Source organism: Terrapene carolina, unplaced genomic scaffold (genome assembly GCF_002925995.2).
Source record: "Terrapene carolina triunguis isolate 2854851 unplaced genomic scaffold, T_m_triunguis-2.0 Scaffold34021, whole genome shotgun sequence".
NCBI classification, from domain to species: domain Eukaryota; kingdom Metazoa; phylum Chordata; order Testudines; family Emydidae; genus Terrapene; species Terrapene triunguis.
In genome coordinates this window covers 653,977-673,221 of record NW_020698372.1, presented here as the reverse complement: position 1 = coordinate 673,221, position 19,245 = coordinate 653,977, and the positions used below count along the sequence as shown (strand labels likewise).

The 19,245-nt window shown below is 42.7% G+C and overlaps 1 protein-coding gene across 1 annotated transcript in view; it reads right to left on the bottom strand.

Annotated features, from left to right (window-relative positions):
• LOC112117863 (phakinin-like) overlaps positions 1–17,911 on the bottom strand; it is a 35,526-nt gene extending 17,615 nt beyond the window's left edge. Inside the window, exons 1-2 of the mRNA XM_026646062.1 lie at positions 17,450–17,911; positions 3,642–3,724 (exon numbers count right to left, since the gene is read on the bottom strand). Of these exons, the coding sequence (XP_026501847.1) occupies positions 3,642–3,724; positions 17,450–17,905 (539 nt within the window). The 5' untranslated portion in view covers positions 17,906–17,911. The remainder of the gene's footprint in view (positions 1–3,641; positions 3,725–17,449) is intronic.
• Between the last annotated feature and the right edge of the window lie 1,334 nt (positions 17,912–19,245).

Here is a 19,245-nt window from a genome sequence, read left to right as displayed (position 1 = left end):
TGTGGGCCTTGCTGGATACCAGGTCACAAGTTATCACATTAGAGCCAACATTTCATGAAATATTAGGCTCAAAATTGTTTATTGACTACTAAGTACAGGGTGAAGTTGGTACCAGGAAATTGTTTGGCTATCCCATGTGTTGGCTACATGGAAGCTGAAATTAGAAGTAGGACTATTAAATATCTCAATTGGGGTATTTTTGTTAGTGATGTCAACAGTGAATGCTTACCACCAACACTCATAGGTACGAATCTACTGCAACGTTGTTACGAGGAGCTGCTGCAGGTACCAAAGAATCAGGAGCAACTCTCCATTCAAAAAAATAAAGTCTGGCAGAATACTTTTAGACATATAAGAAATTATAAAACTTTTTATAATCAATATGGGGAAAGTGAGAATAAAAGAGACGCTTCCCATCAAGCTGCACCCAGATATAGAAACCATTTTAATTTGTAAAACAAAAATGGGTTGACAGGGATATATTGCTTTACCTTGCTGAGGTAAAGAAGGGAATCCTACAATAGCTGCAAAAATGTTTTAACGGGGGGAAAGGATTAGTACCAGCTGTGACTCTGAATTATGGGGGCCAGACCTATGACATTATATAGAAGTCAGGTGATCTCTGACTGGGCTGTGCCAGTTATGCTAGTTCAGAAAAAAACATGGGAGACTGTGCTTTTGTGTAGGTTCATTAAAAGTTGAACCAGGTCACCCATAAGGATGCCTATACCTTATCTAGAATTGAAGATTACTTAACAGCATTAAAGTAAGCACTTTTTTTTTCTACTATTGATTTAGCTAGTGGTATTGGCAAATTCCAGAAGATCAAGGGAAAAAGTGCCTTTGTGACACTCTGGGAGGATGTATTAGGGAAGACTTAGGACTGGAAGGGCTGTCCGTGTCAACCTGCAAAGATGAGAGCCAGGGTGAGACCTTGTGTTTGTAGGCTAGCTACTCGTGTCAGGGATCTGAACCACAGCTGCACGGCGTAAAGGCCTCCAAGATTACAGGGGAGATGGGCACAGAACCCCTTACTGGTCTAAGTAGTCCCCAAAATGTCACACCATCATGTTAATTACTGGTATGTACCAGATAGATAAGCACAGAAGATGTCTCTCACCCATACTATTTCTTTATACACTTCAAAACCATTGTCAGGTCAATCATCATGCCTTGCTTTATTAAAAGGCAAATTATGTCAAGACACTAATTAGCAGTTTGAGAAACAGCATTGTCTAGTGAGTAGAGTTCTGGAATGGGAATTGGGAGACCTGTGTTCTTTTCCTGGATCTGACATTCTCATATTAAACGAACTTGGGTGGCTTTTCCTTTCTGTCTCTCTGTTTCCCCATCTATAAAATGGGGATAGTAATGTGCACCCGCCTCTGCAAGGTGCCGTGAGAACTAAGGATGAAAAACACTATATGAGCTCCAAGTATTATTATTACTGTTTATTATTAAACATATTGGGGGAAGGCTTGGTTTGTTGTTCCTTGGGATATAATCTACCTTTAAGGGCAAATCCCAGTCATGTTGAAGCAAATGAAAAGTTTGCCTCTGACTTTGGACTTAAAACTACCCTGTCACCAGCACAGGCCTTATTCACACAAACTGCCTATTAGTCTTATTATTTCTCTTTTAAAAATATCATAACATATAACGTTCCTGCAAGCATCTCTAATTTGACCATTGCTTTATAATGAAAATAAAAAAATCAGGTGGCAACTGCTTATTTGGTTGAGGCTGTGTGTGTTGAACAACTGTTGTGCTAGTAAAAAACATGCTATTAAAGCAAAATGCCTGGCTGTAAAATACAGCTGATTTTTCCCTACAAGCTCAATGGGGATTTTTTTTTTTTTTGGTATATTGCTTTGTTTGTCTATATTACTGTAAGTTGTTCCTTTCTCATTCTAATCATTTGTTCTAAATTATGGCAATGGCATTGGCCTGGTCGTGTGAAAAGTCTCTTGTTCAATGCACAGATTGTCAGTTTTGGGATGCTGCAGCATTGAACCCAGCCAGTTTGGCAGCTGGACTCTCTGATACAGGTGTGAACAGAGCCAACTTCATAAACAATTTCTACACTCCTCCCTTGGTGAGCTGCCTTCTTTGCCTGGAATTCAGTAGCTTTGGAAACAGGTGGATGACCCCAGTGAGAGGTAGTAGAGATTTTAATATCCGTTGCTCTGATTCAGTGAAAACAAAGAAAATGTTATGTGTTGTATATTTAAATTGCTAGTGAAAGTCAGTTGGCAATTTTTTTTACTACTTAGATTATGAAATTGACAGACTGCATTTGAAAGAGTAGTATTAGCAGTTCAAAGCTTTGTCTTTCTGACAGAAACATTAAAGAGAAGGCCAAGAACACAATGTATATTTTGATGTTATTAAATGTAACTGTTAAAGAGAGATGAATTTAAGAAAAGATCAAAATCATTGAAGGGTGAAGATAAACTAGTGTGAAATACATATGGAGTATAAAGATCTGATCTTGCAAACCCTTGCTTACGTAAACAGTTCTAATATGAATAGGGGTTAGAAGAATCAGGCCTAATATGATGTAGTAGTAGTGGTAGTAAGTGCAATTCAAAGGGACACTATCAATTTAAGATCATACTGAAAACCAGTTGTTTTTTTTTATTTTCGCCCCCCCCCCCCCCCCCCCCCTTACCGTTGTCCACCCCCCCCCAGGAGTTAGGCCGGGAGTGGGACCGTGGCTCTGGGAAGGGGGGATGCGGACGGGGTAAGGGTGATGAGGCTGGGGCCATAGCTGAGGGCGGGAGCGGAGCCTGAGCCGGGGCCCGCGGGCATGGGGCTGGCAGCTGGGGCCCGCGGGGCTGGGGCCAGGAGTGGAGCTGGGTGGTGCTCCCTCCCTACCCCCCCGTGGGGGCACGCCTGGGCCCCAGCCTCTCCCTCCCCGAATGTTCCCCTGCACCCCCCAAGGGGGGCGCATCCCACAGTTTTACCTCTGCTGTAAAAAGACATCTACCAGTGATACAAACGGTAACTTAGATTTTGAAAACTGTAAGAATTTTTAAAAGTACAATTTGTCACTATTTATGGTCTTCTTTTACTCTTTTCATTACTCTCATCATGGACAATGAAAATCAGTAGTCACTTTCATTTTTGTATATAGGCATTGCAGTGAGGCTCATTGTGCTACAATGTTTGTATTTCTTGTTTCACTTGATGTTTTAAAAAAACCATAAACACATTTCCATAGGAATTGGGTTTTATAAAAGTATGTTTTTATAAAATTAAAATTTTGAGCCAGATTTGAGTTGTGTCCCTTTAGCAAGAGCCCTAGGTCTTTATATCAGTGAGAGCCCAGAAATAACTTTGCCAGTAAATTTCTGACTACTGGAAATATTTAAAGTCGCACTATTTCAAAATAATAATAATATGTTGCTCTCAAATCACCTATCTGAGGATCTCAAAATTCATTACAACCTTAATTTAGTTACACAATAAGACCGTGAGATAAGGTCACAGGGTGTCCAAGGTCAAAAAGCGAGTCAGATCCCAATGCTAACCACTAGACACATTTTCTCTCTAATATGAACATTCCGTTTTAATATTCAATATGGTAAGTATATGTTTATTCAAAGAAATCACCCATATTGTTGCCTTAAGAAAGGTACCTGTCTTTAAAATCTTCAGCACAGGCTTGAATGTTCTCCATCTGTAACATAAGACGTGCATTTTCGAGGACTGCATCACCTACCTAGAATAATGACACAACAGAGTTAGAGCAATTAACTATATTAAATATGTGTATATTACGAGCATATGCATAATTTTAGATTCTGAAAGTAATTTAACCTTTGGCCTAGAGCTACTCAAATTATTCCATGAACGTGACACCTATTTGTTCACAAATTATCCACAAACAGGGTGTAATTTTTCTTAATTTCTTTATTGTTCACAATTGTTCAACAACTAGTTGTGTAAACAAATTGTAGCTTCTCATTTGCAAACTGATCACCATGGGTGAAGTTCACTGCTATGCAGAGGACCTAGCACAAGGCCTATGCATAACTTAAGTTCTACTTAAATCCAGTGTAGAAAGTATAAGTAGGACATAAGTGGTATATGGACCTTGTGCTGGGCCCTCTGCACAGTAGTGAATTTCACCCAGCGAATATTTGCTATTCATGCCATATGACTACCTAAATCCTATCATGTTTCAGTTCCCTAATTGTGTGGCATGGCTTCATAAACAGGAGTCTTTTTCTCTTTTCACACAATCTATCCATGAACATCTGTGACTGTTAGACAAAACTACTTTGTGACTGGAAAGAGCTTTTCAAACTGTCCAAGAGAGTAATTGCAGTACAAATCCTTCTTTTGGCTATTAATCATAATGTTTTGCTTTCCACATGTTCTTTGTGAATAAAAACACCCAAATGTTTGCAAATAAAAGGGGTTGTGAATTCCAGGAAAGAGCTCAGTTCTGCAACGCTGACTCACATAGAGTAGTACCTTACTCTCAAAATACTTTCGATATATGGCAAGAAACTACTCAACATGAGCAAGAGAGGCACAAATAGCCCTAAGTGAACAGGCAGGTGTAATTCTCAAGAACGTTCAAAAATATTTTGTTCTACTCACCCAGTGCTACTTATGGAACACAGAATTAAAAATAAATCCAGAATGAGTCTTTAGCTTTGCTTTTAATGAAAAATAAATATGCCCGCAAACAAATGACTATAATAACTCTCTAACTTTTGCAAAATATTTAGAGTATGGTACATAAAAGTTTGAGCTGAATTAAAATACTCTAAATTCTGGATATTTTTGTTACCATAGGGTTGAGTGTTATAAATGTCGGGGCTTTCTGTATAGCATCCAACTAAATGCAACGAATGTGGGTGGGACTTGATAGGCAATTAAACCAGATGTTAATGCTCAGGAGTTCTTACACACCAGCTAACACATATCCTCTGGGTAGGTGTTTTATTACCCATATCCTAAGACATTTTAGAAACTCATAACCTTTGAGTTAATGATAAACAAACCTTAGGCATGACCAAAAGGTGTTGGGCAGAAGCTAGATAAATAAGCAGCTGGAGAATAAACTATCCTGCACTGTCCCCTGGGCTAACACATTCAAACCTTGAAAAATCCACAATGTAATGTTAATTCCATCAAAATGCAAAACACTTTTAGATTACAAAATTAGAGTCACTGGAGACTAAAGTTGATCTACTTACTTACCCATTTTTCTGGCCAGAGGATTTAGGTGGGAACTGTGGGAAAGTGGCTGAAGCATGTGGGTAGGGGCTGCTTCTGACCACTATAAAGTTAAGCACATTAAAAACCCATTCACATCCTCCATCACCACTCGACCCCTTGTCTTCTCTTCCCTACTCTTCAGCAATCTAGCCTCACTTCCACAGGCCTTACACCCTTCCCTCTAAACAGTCAATCTGTCTACATTAATGAGCAGTTCACTGAAGATGTGGCAGAGTGGCAAGAAGAATCTCAGGGGTTTGGTGACATGGTTTTTGCACCTCTGGCAGCAGCTGGAGCCTCTGCCTCCCCTCCCAGAACTCACGCTCTACTTCTGAAAGGGGAGGGGGAGATGGAGGGACACGTGGCAGCAGTGTGGAGGAAGGGTCTGACACACACAGACAAATGTCCTAGGGAGTCCTATTACATTGTCCATGATCCAGGGGGTGAGTAAGGAGTAGAGCTCAGCCTAGCCTGTTTCTCATCACTAGTGCTGCATCGTTGGCAATAGCTAGAATTTCTCCCCATCTAGGACACCTACTCTGTCATATACCATCATGCTTTGGGGGGTTGTTTTTCATTTTAAGAATTTTGGACTACATTTTAATTACATTTGAATTTTGATTGTAGCCATAAAACAGATAAATACTGCAAAACATTTTTCTTGAATTTTAAATGAATTAATGTTTGCCATAGGGGAGTCCTTTTATGCTCTGCAGACGGCCCTGCAATCAAATTTTCATTGCAACGTTGCACAGATTTGTGCAGAAACCAATTTTTTTCTTACTCATCCGGTGTACATGGTTAAAATAATTTGTCAAGTATTTTAGAAAAAGAAATACATTTGAGGAAATTGTGCACATTGTACAACCAAAACAAGACTGCATTCATCAAACTATGCATTGCAAGTTATTTACTATGCTCTATTAATCACCAAAACATAAGGAGCCAAATTGAAACCTAGTGTAAGAGGGTGAAAATCCTTTGACTCCAGTGAAATTGCACCTGTTTATGTCAGGTGTGAATGTGGCCCAGAAAATGCAAAATTAAGGATCTCACCCTATTTATAACTTTCAGCATTCTGCTTTGCCACCCTGAAGAGCATAAACCAAGTAGTATCAACTTTTGTTTAGAAGCACTGGCTAAATTCAATAGGTCAAATTCTGGCCACAGTTAAACCCATGCAATCCATTGATTTCAATGGCAGTGAGGCAAAACTTCAGTGGGGTTGCAAATGAAAGCAAAGTTTGACCTGAAATATCTAGTCGTTTTGCTTTAATTATCCACCTCAACATGGGTTCAAACTCTGCAGAGTCCACAAGTGAAATATGCTTGGTGGTCTTATCCAAGGCCCTGATCCTCAAAGGTATGTGGGCATCTAACTCCCATTGATTTCAGTGGAAGTTAGGAGACTAAATAACTTTGACCATCTGGGCCCAAGTCCCTAAAGAATGTTTGAGCACATGAAAAAGCCACTTCTCTGTGTGGCATGGGTATCAGTCTGCTCTTAGGAAGAGGCTAATCCAAGTCTTTCAGTTGACTTCAATAAAAGTAGGAAAGTTGGATCAGGCACTAAAATAGCAATGGCGTTGCAGGTCAGGAGTGAGACGCAGGTGCACATCTGTGTGGGGAACCTGGCACAATTATGATTTTAAGTTTCTTACTCTCATGTATCAAATTCATCCAAAAATAATAATAAAAAAATCACTGGTATTTTACCAGAAATGCAGTTCTGAATCCGCTATCATGTCAGACCTCTTCCCACTAGCAACAGCAGTAAAAGTGAAACATCACTGCTTTTTTCTTTTTGAAAGAGTTCCTCTTAAAGGGCCTGATCCAAAGCTGATTGTAGTCAATGGAAAGACTCCCATTGTCTTCAGTGGGCTTTGGATAAGACCCATAACGGCTACTGACTTAGGCCTGGTCTACACTAACCCCCCAAGTCGAAGTAAGGTACGCAACTTCAGCTACATGAATAACGTAGCTGAAGTCGACATACCTTACTTCGAATTTACCGCGGTTCAGACGCGGTCCACACGCGGCAGGCAGGCTCCCCCGTCGACTCCACGGTACTCCTCTCGTTGAGCTGGAGTACCGCAGTCGACGGCGAGCACTTCCTGGTTCGATTTATCGCGTCCAGACCAGACGCGATAAATCGAACCAGGAAGTTCGATTTCCAGCCGCCGAACTAGCGGCTAAGTATAGACCAGCCCTTAGTGTATGTTCCTGCTCCATGTTGCTCTGAGTATTGCCATTTACTTCAGAAGAAATGGGATTGGGGGCATAGTAACAGCTGGGCCAATTAGCCTCCTGTGCCAGAAAAAGGATTGTCCAGTGCTTTTGGATTTGGTTAGAGTGGAATCTTTATTGGCTCTCGTGGATGTAGTACAACAGAGAGCTTCAGCTTTGTATATGTTGTAAAATGTCAATGGATTGCTGCCTATCCACCCTCTCGGAAAGTCAGTCAATCTAAAAATGAATAAAAATATATGTATTTACACTAACCATGTACCCTGAGTAATGGAAACAAACCTGAATAATGGTGTTTTTATTATTCACATCAAATACGATTACATTTTTGTACTTTAATCAGTTCAGTTCAAAATGAAACGGGGCCTCCTGATGTGTGGGTAAAATGGTATAACTTACAATGGAAGCCACAGAGGGGAGTAATTGGTGATTTCCAGCTGGCTGGCTTTATATGTCTTCACTGGGACAAATTGATCCCCAGTATAGCCCACTGGTTTCAATTAAGTTACGTATGGCACATTATCTGTTCTAATTATTTTAAGAATAACTACACACATTAGCAGTAGTACTATCTCAGTTTTACTGAGACACTTAGGGTATGTCTGTACTACCCACCGGATCGGTGGGCAGTGATCGATCCAGTGGGGGTCGATTTGTCTAGTCTAGACACGATAAATCTATCCCCGAGCGCTCTCTTGTCGACTCTTGTACTCCACCAGGCCAAGAGGCGCAGGCAGAGTCGACAGGGGAGCGTCAGCAGTCGACTCACCACAGTGAAGACACCGCGGTGAGTAGATCTAAGTATTTCGACTTCAGCTACGTTCGATTTCCCCCCGCACCCGCCCCCAGTGTAGACCAGGGCTTAGGCTAACTTTGTTACATGGTCTACAGATGGGAACTGGAGATTCCTTTAACCTCTGGATCCAGGCTGTCTTAAATTTTGATAGTGTTCAAACTGTGAATCCAAAATGCTTCAAATTCTGGATTCAGACCTGAATTTTGTGGTTTGAGTCCATCGCTAATAGGAACATCTATAGAGTCTGATGTTCAGAGGTATAGAACACCCACAACTCCAACTGAAGTCAACGAGTGCTGTGTCTTTCAGCACCTCTCAAAATCAGACCCATACTGTTAAAAACTAGATAGTAGAACTGAGGAAAAGAAATGTATATGGATAACTTATGGAGAAACTTGGAACCCTGGAAAATCATCTCTCTCTATCGTATTTACATTAGCTGTGAAAAGAGTATAAAAAGGTTACTCTTTTATAGACTAATAAAAAATGATGAAAGACTTCCATCTAGTGGCTTTTTTGTTCGATTTCATTCTTCTACTAGCATCAGGAGTTGAATACAAAAATTAATATTAATGAGAAATGATCAATTTTGCAATTTGTAATCCTCGTCACTGTTGCATTAATTACAATGAGTGATGCAGCAGTTTAGGAAATGTCCTTATCTATGTTCATTTAAAATGACAAGGCTCATGGGGGAGTAAGTAACATCAGTTAGATATTGCTTCCTTCATTTGTAAAATGAGAATATTTCTCTGCCACACAGGAGTGCTGTGAACCTTAATTCTTTAATGTTTGTAGTGCATTTTAAGATCCTAAGATAGAAAGTGCTATAAAATACAAAATAGTATAATTAATAATCCTTCTGTCACATAATAATATTTTTATATTCATATTTGTAATGACTTGTAATTTACCCTTTGAACATATGCTTTTAATTCTTGGACTAACGCCAAAGTGCAATTTTTTCACTAGTTTTATTGTGAATTCATAGACATTTCGTTTTTAATTTCTTTTCCCAATATTCATAGGAAATATGATTTGCAACAGTGGATCAAACCATTGGTCCATCTAGTATCCTGTCTCTGGCAGTGGCCATTACCTGATGCTTCAAAGAGAGGTACACCTTCCACTCCTGGTAATGCATCTTGTAAATTGTACTACACTGGTCCCTGGGGGGAGAATTCTCTCAAGATGATTGATGATTTCCTGATTGCTAATAGTTAGAGATTGGCTTAAACCCTGAAGCATGAGGTTTAATATATTTTCCAAAATGTTTGCTCTCATTGATTGATAATTTTGTATATTCTTATTATTCATAAAAATATACAATTCCTTTTTGCTAAGTTCTTAGCCTCAACGATGTCCTGTGTCAGTCTGAAGACTATTAGACAGCCTCTTCCAGCTGCTCAGTAGCACCCTTCATGACCCTAGCGTTGCCAGGTGTCCAGTTTTTGACCAGAACACCTGGTCAAAAAGGGTCCCTGGCGGCTCCACTCAGCACCGCTGACCAGGCCGTTAAAAGTCTGGTCGGTGTGGGGCTGGCAGCATAGGCGCCAACTCCGTGGGTGCTCTGGGCTGGAGCACCCACGGAGAAAAATTGGTGGGTGCTCTGCACCCACTGGCAGCTCCCCGCCTCAGCTCACCTCCGCTCTGCCTCCACCTCCTGCCCTGAGCGTGCCGCAACCCCGCTTCTCCCCCAAGCTCCCAGCGCTTGACTCTGCGAAATAGCTATTTTGCGGCAGCAAGCGCTGGGAGGGAGGGGGGACGAGGGGGAATGGGGCGCGCTCCGGGAAGAGGCGGGGCCGGGGCAGGGATTTTGGGAAGAGGTCCAATGGGGCAGGGATGGGGTGGAGACTTTGGGGAAGGGGTTGGAATGGGGGCGGGGCAGGGGCGGAGTCGGGCCGGGGGCAAGCACCCACCGGTGCCGAGAAAAGTTGGCGCCTATGGCTGGCAGGCTCTCTACCTGACTCCATGCAGCTCCCCAGAAGCGGCAACATGTCCCTCGGCTCCTAGGCGGAGGGACAGCCAGGGAGGCTCCGCATGCTGCCCCTGCCCTGAGTGCCGGCTCCACAGCCCTGAGCTCCCTCCTGCATTCCGAACCCGTCGGTCCCCCCCCCCCAGCTCGGACCCCTCATCCCCGTCCCCACCCCAGAGTCCGCACCTTCAGCCGGACCCTCATCCCCTCCCACACCTGCCCAAGCCCAGAACCCCCTCTTGCACCCTGACCCTCTCATTTCCCCCTTCCTGAGCTCCCACTCCTCAGCTGGAGCCTTCACCCCTTCCAGCACCCTGAACCCCTACCCCAGCCCGGTGAATATGAGCGAGGTGAGGGTGGGGGAGAGTGAGCGACAGAGGGAGGGGGGTGGAGTGAGCGGAGGCGGGACTTCGGAGAAGGAGTGGGGCAGGTACGGGACCAGGGTGTTTGGTTGTGTGTGATTAGAAAGTTGGCAACCCTTCATGGCTCCCCTTTTAAACCAGAAAGCCAGCTCCCATTTCTGCTTCCCACTGCACAGCTCTAGAGACAGTTGCAAGGTAGGCAGAACCGTGAGCAGAGTGGCTATAACTGAAAGAGAAAGCTATCAGGAGCTAAGGAAAAGGACCACAGTGAAGCTGGAAGAGAAGCCTTTGCTACTGCAGGCTAATAAAGTAGATTAGTCTCTGGGGGCAGAAGGGGATTAAATACAGGTCTGTCGCATTTTACGCACATTTAACATGCGCGATTTCAGCTTTACGCAGTCGGCAAAAACAAAAAGAGAAAAATAACAATTGTAATACTGTACCTGTAGTGCGGGCGATTCTGCCCGCCATTACACTCAATGTAATTTTGACTATACGCGATTTTCGCTTTACGCGCTGACTGCAGAACGTAACCCCAGCGTAAGATGCGACAGACCTGTATGCCAGTAAGGGAGGAACAGAAAGAGGGCACTAAAACTGAAAATCGGGTGCAGAAAGGGAATCCGGACATCCAGCAGGGATCCCCCAGAACGTGCATGTTAGCCACTATCAGCCAATTTTGGGCAGTCAGGATGTTTCCCTGCTTGCCTACATTCCACCAGAACCTTGTGGGGAAGGAGAGAAATAGGTTTCTCACTTCCTTGCAGCTCCTGGGGCAGTGTCTGATGCTATTAGGACAAGCAACAGCAGCAGCTACTGCCTGTCCTACACCCTCCTGCTGCTGCTAGCAGACTAGGTAATTCTGCTGGAAGAGGGACTTTTCCAGAGGTGAAAGTAAGCCGGTACGCCCCGGTACGGCATACCGGCAAGAGCCAGTGCACCGTACCAGGGCAGATAGGAGGCAATTTAAAGGGCCCGGGGCTCTGGGAGCCCTCTGCCGGAGCCCTGGCAAAGCGGCGGCGGGGCTCGGGCGGCGATTTAAAGGGCCCGGGGCTCCTGCCGCTGCTACCGCCCCGGGCCCTTTAAATCGTCCCCGGAGCCCTGGGGGAGCGGCGACGGGGCTCCAGCAGCTACTTAAAGGGTCCGTGGCTGTGGCAGCCGCTACCGCCCCGGCCTTTAAAATAGCCGCCGGAGCCCCGCCACCGTCTCCCCAGGGCTCTGTCAGCAGGGCTGTGGGGACGATTTAAAGGGCTTGGGGCAGTAGCGGCAGCCGGAGCCCTGGGCCCTTTAAATCACCGCCCGAGCCCCCGGCTGCCGCTGCTACCCCGAGACTCCAGCAGCAGGGCTCAGGTGGCAATTTAAAGGGCCCGGGGCTCCCACTGCCGCTACCCTCTGGGGCCCTTTAAATTGCCACCCGAGCCCCACTGCTGGAGCCCTGCGGTATCGGCAGTGGGGCTCTGGTGCTGATTTAAAGGGCCGGGGACTTCCGGCTCCCGCTACTGCAGCGGAACCCCGGGCCCTTTAAAGCTCTGCCAGAGGCTGGGACTCTGAGGTAGCGGCGGCAGCCAGGAGCCCCCTCCGATGGTGATTTAAAGTGCCCGGGGCTCCACTGCGGTAGCGGCAGCTGGAGCTCCGGGCCCTTTAAATCACCCCCAAGGCTTTCAGCCGCCTCTGCAGCTGGTAGCTTCGGGGGTGATTTAAAGGGCCCGGGGCTCCCAGCTGCTGCTACCACAGCCCCAGCCCCGGGCTCTTTAAATCCTAATTTAAAGCGCCTGGGGATTTAAAGGCCCTGCCTCTTCCGGTAGAGGCCATGCCCCCTCCGAAGGACTCCGGAGTACCCGTAAGTCCTTTAAGTTACTTTCACCCCTGGACTTTTCCCTTGGAAAGGAGGAGGGGCCTCAGGCTCAAGGAGATCTCAAAAGCGGCAAAATTTAATTCGTTTTACTAACTGACCTGAGGTTATTATAGCACTCACCACGACTTTCCCTTTTAAGGAAAGTGCAGTTGGTGGCTCTTTAAAAGCCTGGAGGGAAACTGTCCATGTACTGTGACAGTTTTACACTTTTATCTGGGTAGCACTGTACGATGTGCAGTGGTTCACATGACACATTGGAGGGGTTGCATTTATTAAAAGTGCTGTGTATTTTTTTATTAGCATATGTATTAGGTGATGCTGTGGATGCTATCTTAACCCCATTTTACTAAAAAACAGCATAAACGGACATGCAAAATCTGTATTAGCTGTTACAGTAATGTAGTGGTAATTTATGTACTGACCTTTAAAAATATTTCTTTTTATACTAATTGATGTGAATTGAGGCCCAATCCTATTAGCACTCAGTATATGGAATTCCTACTGAAGTTAATGGGAGTTCTGCATGTGGAGTGCTTACAAAGATCAGACACTCTGGAACCAATCTAACTGCCATGAAAGTCAGTGGGGATATGGGTGTTCTATTGGGGTTTTAATGCTTCTTAGCTGGGAATCTTCTATTGTTCAAATTAATATACTTTTCTGAAGTTGTGTGCCACATATGCAGAACTCAGAGGCATCCAGTGTTAAAACAGAAGGGAATCTTGGCTTGAGGGATCTTCACAGAAGCACATTCTCTATTTTATTTGTATGAAATGCAACATTTGAGTGTAAATGGATGAATTCGTTTTACAATTATTCCTCTCAAGCACTTTGTGCTTTTTTCTTTTCTTATCTTCTTTTTTAAACTGAGAAGAGTAAATGAAGCTCATAATGAGATTTGACTTTAACATTGGGCACTTATGCATAGGAAATCAGAAAAATAAAGCACTAAGTTTTCCAAGTGTTAGGGAGCAACATATAAGTAAGGGTCCTAATCATACATACTCATTTAACACATTAAAGAATGTTGAACAAATGGTTCCAATTAGTTATGCAGTAGATTTCATTATTAAGCGGCCATTGGGAAAAACTGCACATATGCTAAGTAACAAAGCTGTGGCATGCTGCATTATTTAGCTCAATTGTTCATGCACATTCTGAGGTATTATGCAAAAATCTGTCTAATATGTCATGTTCCTGTAATTTAAAGAAAAATTAAATATTAAGACAAACTTGAAAAACTAAAACTTATTCAGTCCAAAAGCTATTAACCTATTAATGGCACTAAGCTGCTAGAGGCCTCCTACTGTTGGTACAGAAATCACAAACCTTTTTTAAATTGCATGAAAATCAGTTACCATGGAAATGACTGTGGTAGCAAAAGTTCACCTTTATGATTGTATTAAAAGGACAGGTAGGAACAGTAAATGGAAACTGTCAAAGAGAAGAGTAATTTAAACATAAATGACAGATAACTATCCAGTAAAATTAAAAACGGGTTTGTTTTCAAAATATGTCCAAGTTTTCACTAGCGTGAATACCCTTTTTTAAATATCCTGGTATGTGGGTTGCCTAAATTTGAGGCTACATTTGTATTCCTAGTCAGTGGAACATGACTGGACTAAGGAAGTTACAAGCTCTGAAACTGGGAGAAGGTCTCGCTAGCAGTTGATGGATGATTTCATTCTGTTTATTTGAATGACAGTTTCAAGTGCTTTTACGGGGGGGGGGGGGGAGGTCACCAATACAATCAGCTACTTTCTTCAAAGAATCTAGAAGATGAACTGATTTTGAAAAGGAAAGCAAAGAGGAAGTTTAAGCAAGGGAAAATTTAAAAAAACAAAGATCTATATTTTGTCAGATCAGCCCAATAAACCATTAGATCTGGTATTGTCCCTCCATCAGCAACCTATGCCTGTTGTTTAACCAAAAGACAGATAGATCAGGATGATTTGAAGCTACCAGCCAACTAATTGTATTAATTATCAGCCTGGACAACTGCTTTTTATTGAAGCAAATGTACGCATGCTAGTTGGGACAGACGCAAAGTGGGAGGATTTCTACAGGAACTAAGTCTATTGAAAAAATCTTGCTGAAAGGAATGTATGTGACAGAAATTTATATTTACTTAATTTTATCCTTCTCACCCTCTTCCTTTCAGTTCCCTTCCCAATCTGCTTATGTAAAGTGAAAAAGATTTAAAATTCTAATTAAATGTCTCTTCCCCAAAATAGAAAGTTATTTGTAATGATAATTCCTCCCCACAGAGAAATACAAGCACCTGAAAAAAGAGAGTGCTTAAAATAATCTTAGTAAGTTTATAGGGGATGAGAGGTTAGTTAAATCTCGATGAGTATTCGGTTGGGTGTGTGTGAATGAAAAAGGGGCAGGGGGAACTTATTTTGTCTCTCATGGCAAATAGTACAGTTCAAATCCTAGAAGTACAGAATAACAGAAATGGAAAAAAATGTGGCGGGCCAATTTCATCACTGTTGTGATTTCAATGGAGATTATGTGGTTCTGAGATTTTGGAAGATCACTGGAGTTTTCCTTATGGAACCCTTCATTTGCTATCAATCTCAGTACAGTGGGAGTCAGCTATTGTCCGTATCCATTCAAATGGGAGTATTAAGTTTGAAAGAAATAAAGGACTGATCCTTTAATTAATTGCAGCATTTAGAATTACATACAGTAGTTATTTTCTAGAGGGGTAAGGGCAAGGAATCGCTCTCTTCTAAACTCTTCTCTAGTGCTAAACATTTAATAATCACTCAAACAAGGAAGGTATGTTTTCCTCCTCCTTTACATATCAGGAAGCAGTGACTCTGAAAAAGATTTAGGGTTGTGGTGGATAATCAGCTGAACATGAACTTCCAGTGTGATGCTGTGGTCAAAAGAGCTAATACAATCCTGGGATACATAGGGGAATCTCAAGCAGGAGTGTAAAAAGTTATTTTTCTTCTATATTTGGAACTGGTATGACTGTTGCTGAAATACTGTGTCCAGTTCCGGTGCCCACAAATGAAGAAAGATGTTGATAAATTGGAGAGGGTTCAGAAAAGAGCCACAAGAATGGCTGGGATAAAAAACGTGCTTTTTAGTGATAGACTTAAAGAGCTCAATCTATTTAGCTTCGCAAAGAGAAGGTTAAGGGGTGACTTGATTACAGTCTATAACTATCTACATGAGGAACAAATATTTAACAATGGACTCTTCAATCTAGCAGGGTAAGTGTAATCATCACTTATCCCTGCCATTTGAGCTAAAGAAGGAACTCTATTATTCATCAGTCAGTAGCAACCACTAGAGGGAGACATGGTCACACTCATTAAGCCAGTGTATTACACATGCACCTTCAAATCAGGTACAGTATTTGTATATGCAGTTATCTAGTTTGTGTGTTCAAAAGTGGGGGTTGTATGTACAACATGGGGGCATGAGCATGTACACATACACTGTTGGCAGCCAAAAGCCAGATGCTTTCAAAAGTTGGCCCACAAAGTCCTTTTAGGAACATACAGACAGGAATTTTTCATGTCCACCTCTGTACAATGCTAAAGGGGAAAAATGACTCTTCAGACATTTATCTTTCCAGGCTGTTACATTAGGGAAGAGTTAGTTTACCCTATTTATTGGGGTCTGGTACTCACTGTCAGAGAAAACTGATACTTTCCTACACTCTTCCCATTCATTCTCTGAATCTGAATATAATATTAACAATCATAGTTTATCATCTATAGATCTCAAAGTTTTTACAAAAGTGGAAAACATAATTGCCACTTGATGGGGAAACTGAGGCACAGAGACAGTGATTTGCCAAAGGGTACATAAGTGATGAATGGCAGAGCTCAAGATTGATCCCAGGTCTCCTGGCTCCCAGCTGGGCACCATATCCACTGGACCACAATGAAACAGTGTCTTTCCTTCTCCCACCTTGTTTTGCTATATTCTGATGAAGGGACTGATTCTCTAACAGGAGAAAGTACTGTCTGATGGCTAAAGAATAGGTCTAGGACTCAGAACATTTGGGTTCTCTTTTTGGTTCTGCCACTGATCCATTGTCTACCCCGAAGGCAAGTTACTTCACCTATGTTTGCCTCACTTTGCCCAGTAAGAAACCACCCTACCTCAAATGTGTTGTGTGATTTAGCCAATAAATATTTTTAAAGTATTTTGAGATCCTCAAATGAAAGAGTATGCCTTGTGCACATTGCTCAAGTGAAACAATAAGATTCAAATACTTGCTGTTTTTACTTTGACCTTTCATTAGCCCTGCAGAAAGTATCACTGGCAAGTTTGTGTTGGTTTTCCAGGTTTTTTTATTCTTTGTCCACTAGACAAACATGGTCACCATTTTACAGTCAGGTGTTAAATATTTTTCTTTACAAACATTGTGTAGAATGTGCTGTCTAACTTGTATATAAAACACTGAGTATGTGGAGAACAGGGAACGGCGAGGGGACGGGGGGAGTGTCCAGGCGGGAGCCACCTGGTTGTGACCATGTAATAATTGCTTTTAACTAAATAGAGCTTTTGAAAATGTGGTCAAATAAATGAGAGAATAAAACTGAAATCTGAATTGCTAATTAAAAGCAAGGTTGTGATGATATCAAGTTGGTGGATAAACTCATTCAATCTTAGTAGTTTTCTTTTAATAATTCTGCTCCTCAGTGTAATAACCACAACTAAGAGAAAATAACTGATTTTTAATCAGACCAGACTATAACACCAGGGGGTGCATTTCAATCCCCCCCCCCCCGTGTACATAATGCCTGGGGCTGCTCTCCTGTTTAATAAGCATTTTCCACCATACACTGTGAAATGGTAATGCTAATTATGATGAAGATAGATTTGAAATCCTTCATCTAGGGCACTGTGCATTGGAATCAGGCGGCATTTATCATCAGCATCAAAACCCACTGCTAGGGGTTTGCTAATGATCCATTAATCTTTTTCAATGTTAAAGTTCTTGTACTCACTTGATGATAGATAGTCTCCCAGTTCTCTCTCAGTGCTTCCCAGCTGTTGACATTGGATGACTTCTTTTCCAGGTAGATTCTGATGTGCTCTTCCAGCTCTTGGTTGACCTGTTCGAGAGCTCTCACTTTCTCTATGTACTCCACCAGGCACCCATTCAGGCTCTCATATGATAGGCCCCTTCCCTTTTCCAGCCCCTGGGCTAATGGCACAGTTGAACAGGAGCTGCGCAGGCCTTGTAAGAAGACACTGCTGATGCCTAGGGCTCTACGGGACACGCGGGTCCCTAGGCTGCTCACACCTCCAGTGGGGACAATACCCACATAGACACCTCGGGGTCTAGGTAGGCTGCCACTACCCCCAATGCTTAACCTTTGGCTGGTAGCCCCAGTGCTTTCAGTTGTGGAGGAAGAGGGCTGTTGCCCCAAGAATGAAGATCTACGTCTTGGCATGGGCATGCTGCAGCTAGAGTCTATTGCACTAAACAAGTTGACTCTGCCTCGAAGCCCCTGTGCCGTACCCACACTGGTAAGATTTGCAGAACCCAGCAGATTTTTGGTTTTGTGTTGTTTTTGCTTTGTCCCGAGTCCTTCTGGAACATTAGCATTGTTTCACTGATCATCACAGGCATGTTTGTCACATTGGGGCTTTTCACGGAGTCAGCAAATCCATTTAAAAAGAAATCTCTCTGCTGCTACTGCTGCAAGTATAGCACATGAAAAGGACAAAGCTGTTTACAGTGACCGCAGAACAATAATTCCTTATAGTATATATGTTAAAATAATACTGGTGTTTTCTAGGCTGCAAGCCAGACAGAGTCTTAGCATTTTACATTTACATATATTACACACACGGCTAGATTCTGACACCCTTACTCATGTTGAGCAGTACCATACTTCATGAGTAGTCCTATTTATAGAATCATGGAAATGAAGGACTGGAAGGGACCTTGAGAGGTCATCTAGTCCAGTCCTGTACTCAAAGCATAATAATCAGACCATTCCTGACACAGGTGTTTGTCTAACTTATTCTTAAAAACCATCAATGATGGAGATTCCACAATCTCCCTAGGCAATTTGTTCCAGTTCTTAACTACCCTAATAGGAAGCTTTTTCTAATGTCCACCCTAAACCTCCCTTGCTGAAATTTAAGCCCATTGCTTCTTGTCCAATTCTGAGAGGTTAACTAGAACAATTTAACACCCTCCTCCTTGTAACAGCCTTTTATGTACTTGAAATACTGTTATGTCCCGCCCTCAGTCTTCTCTACTCCAGACTAAACAAAACCCAATTTTTTCAGTCTTTCTTCAGAGGTCGTTTTCTAGAGCTTTAATCATTTTTGTTGCTCTCCTCTATTTTTTCTTCAATTTGTCCACATATTTTCTGAAATGTGGCACCCAGAACTGGACACAGTACTCCAGCTGAGGCTTTATCAGCACAGAGTAGAGTGGAAGAATTACTTCTCTTGTCTTGTTTACAACACTCCTGCTAATACATCCCAGAATGATGTTCCCTTTTTTGCAACACTTACACTGTTGACTCATAGTTAGCCTGTGATCCATAGTAACCTCCAGATCCCTTTCCGCAGTACTTCTGCCTAGGCAGTCATTTCCCATTTTGTACGTGTGCAACTGAGGCCTTGTCTATACTACAGGGGAAATTCGATCTAAGCTACGCAATTAGAGTTACATGAATAGCGTAACTCAAATTGACATAGCTTAGATCTACTTACTGTGGGGTCCACACTACACGATGTTGATGGGAGACACTCTCCTGTCGACTCCCCCTACTCTTCTCAA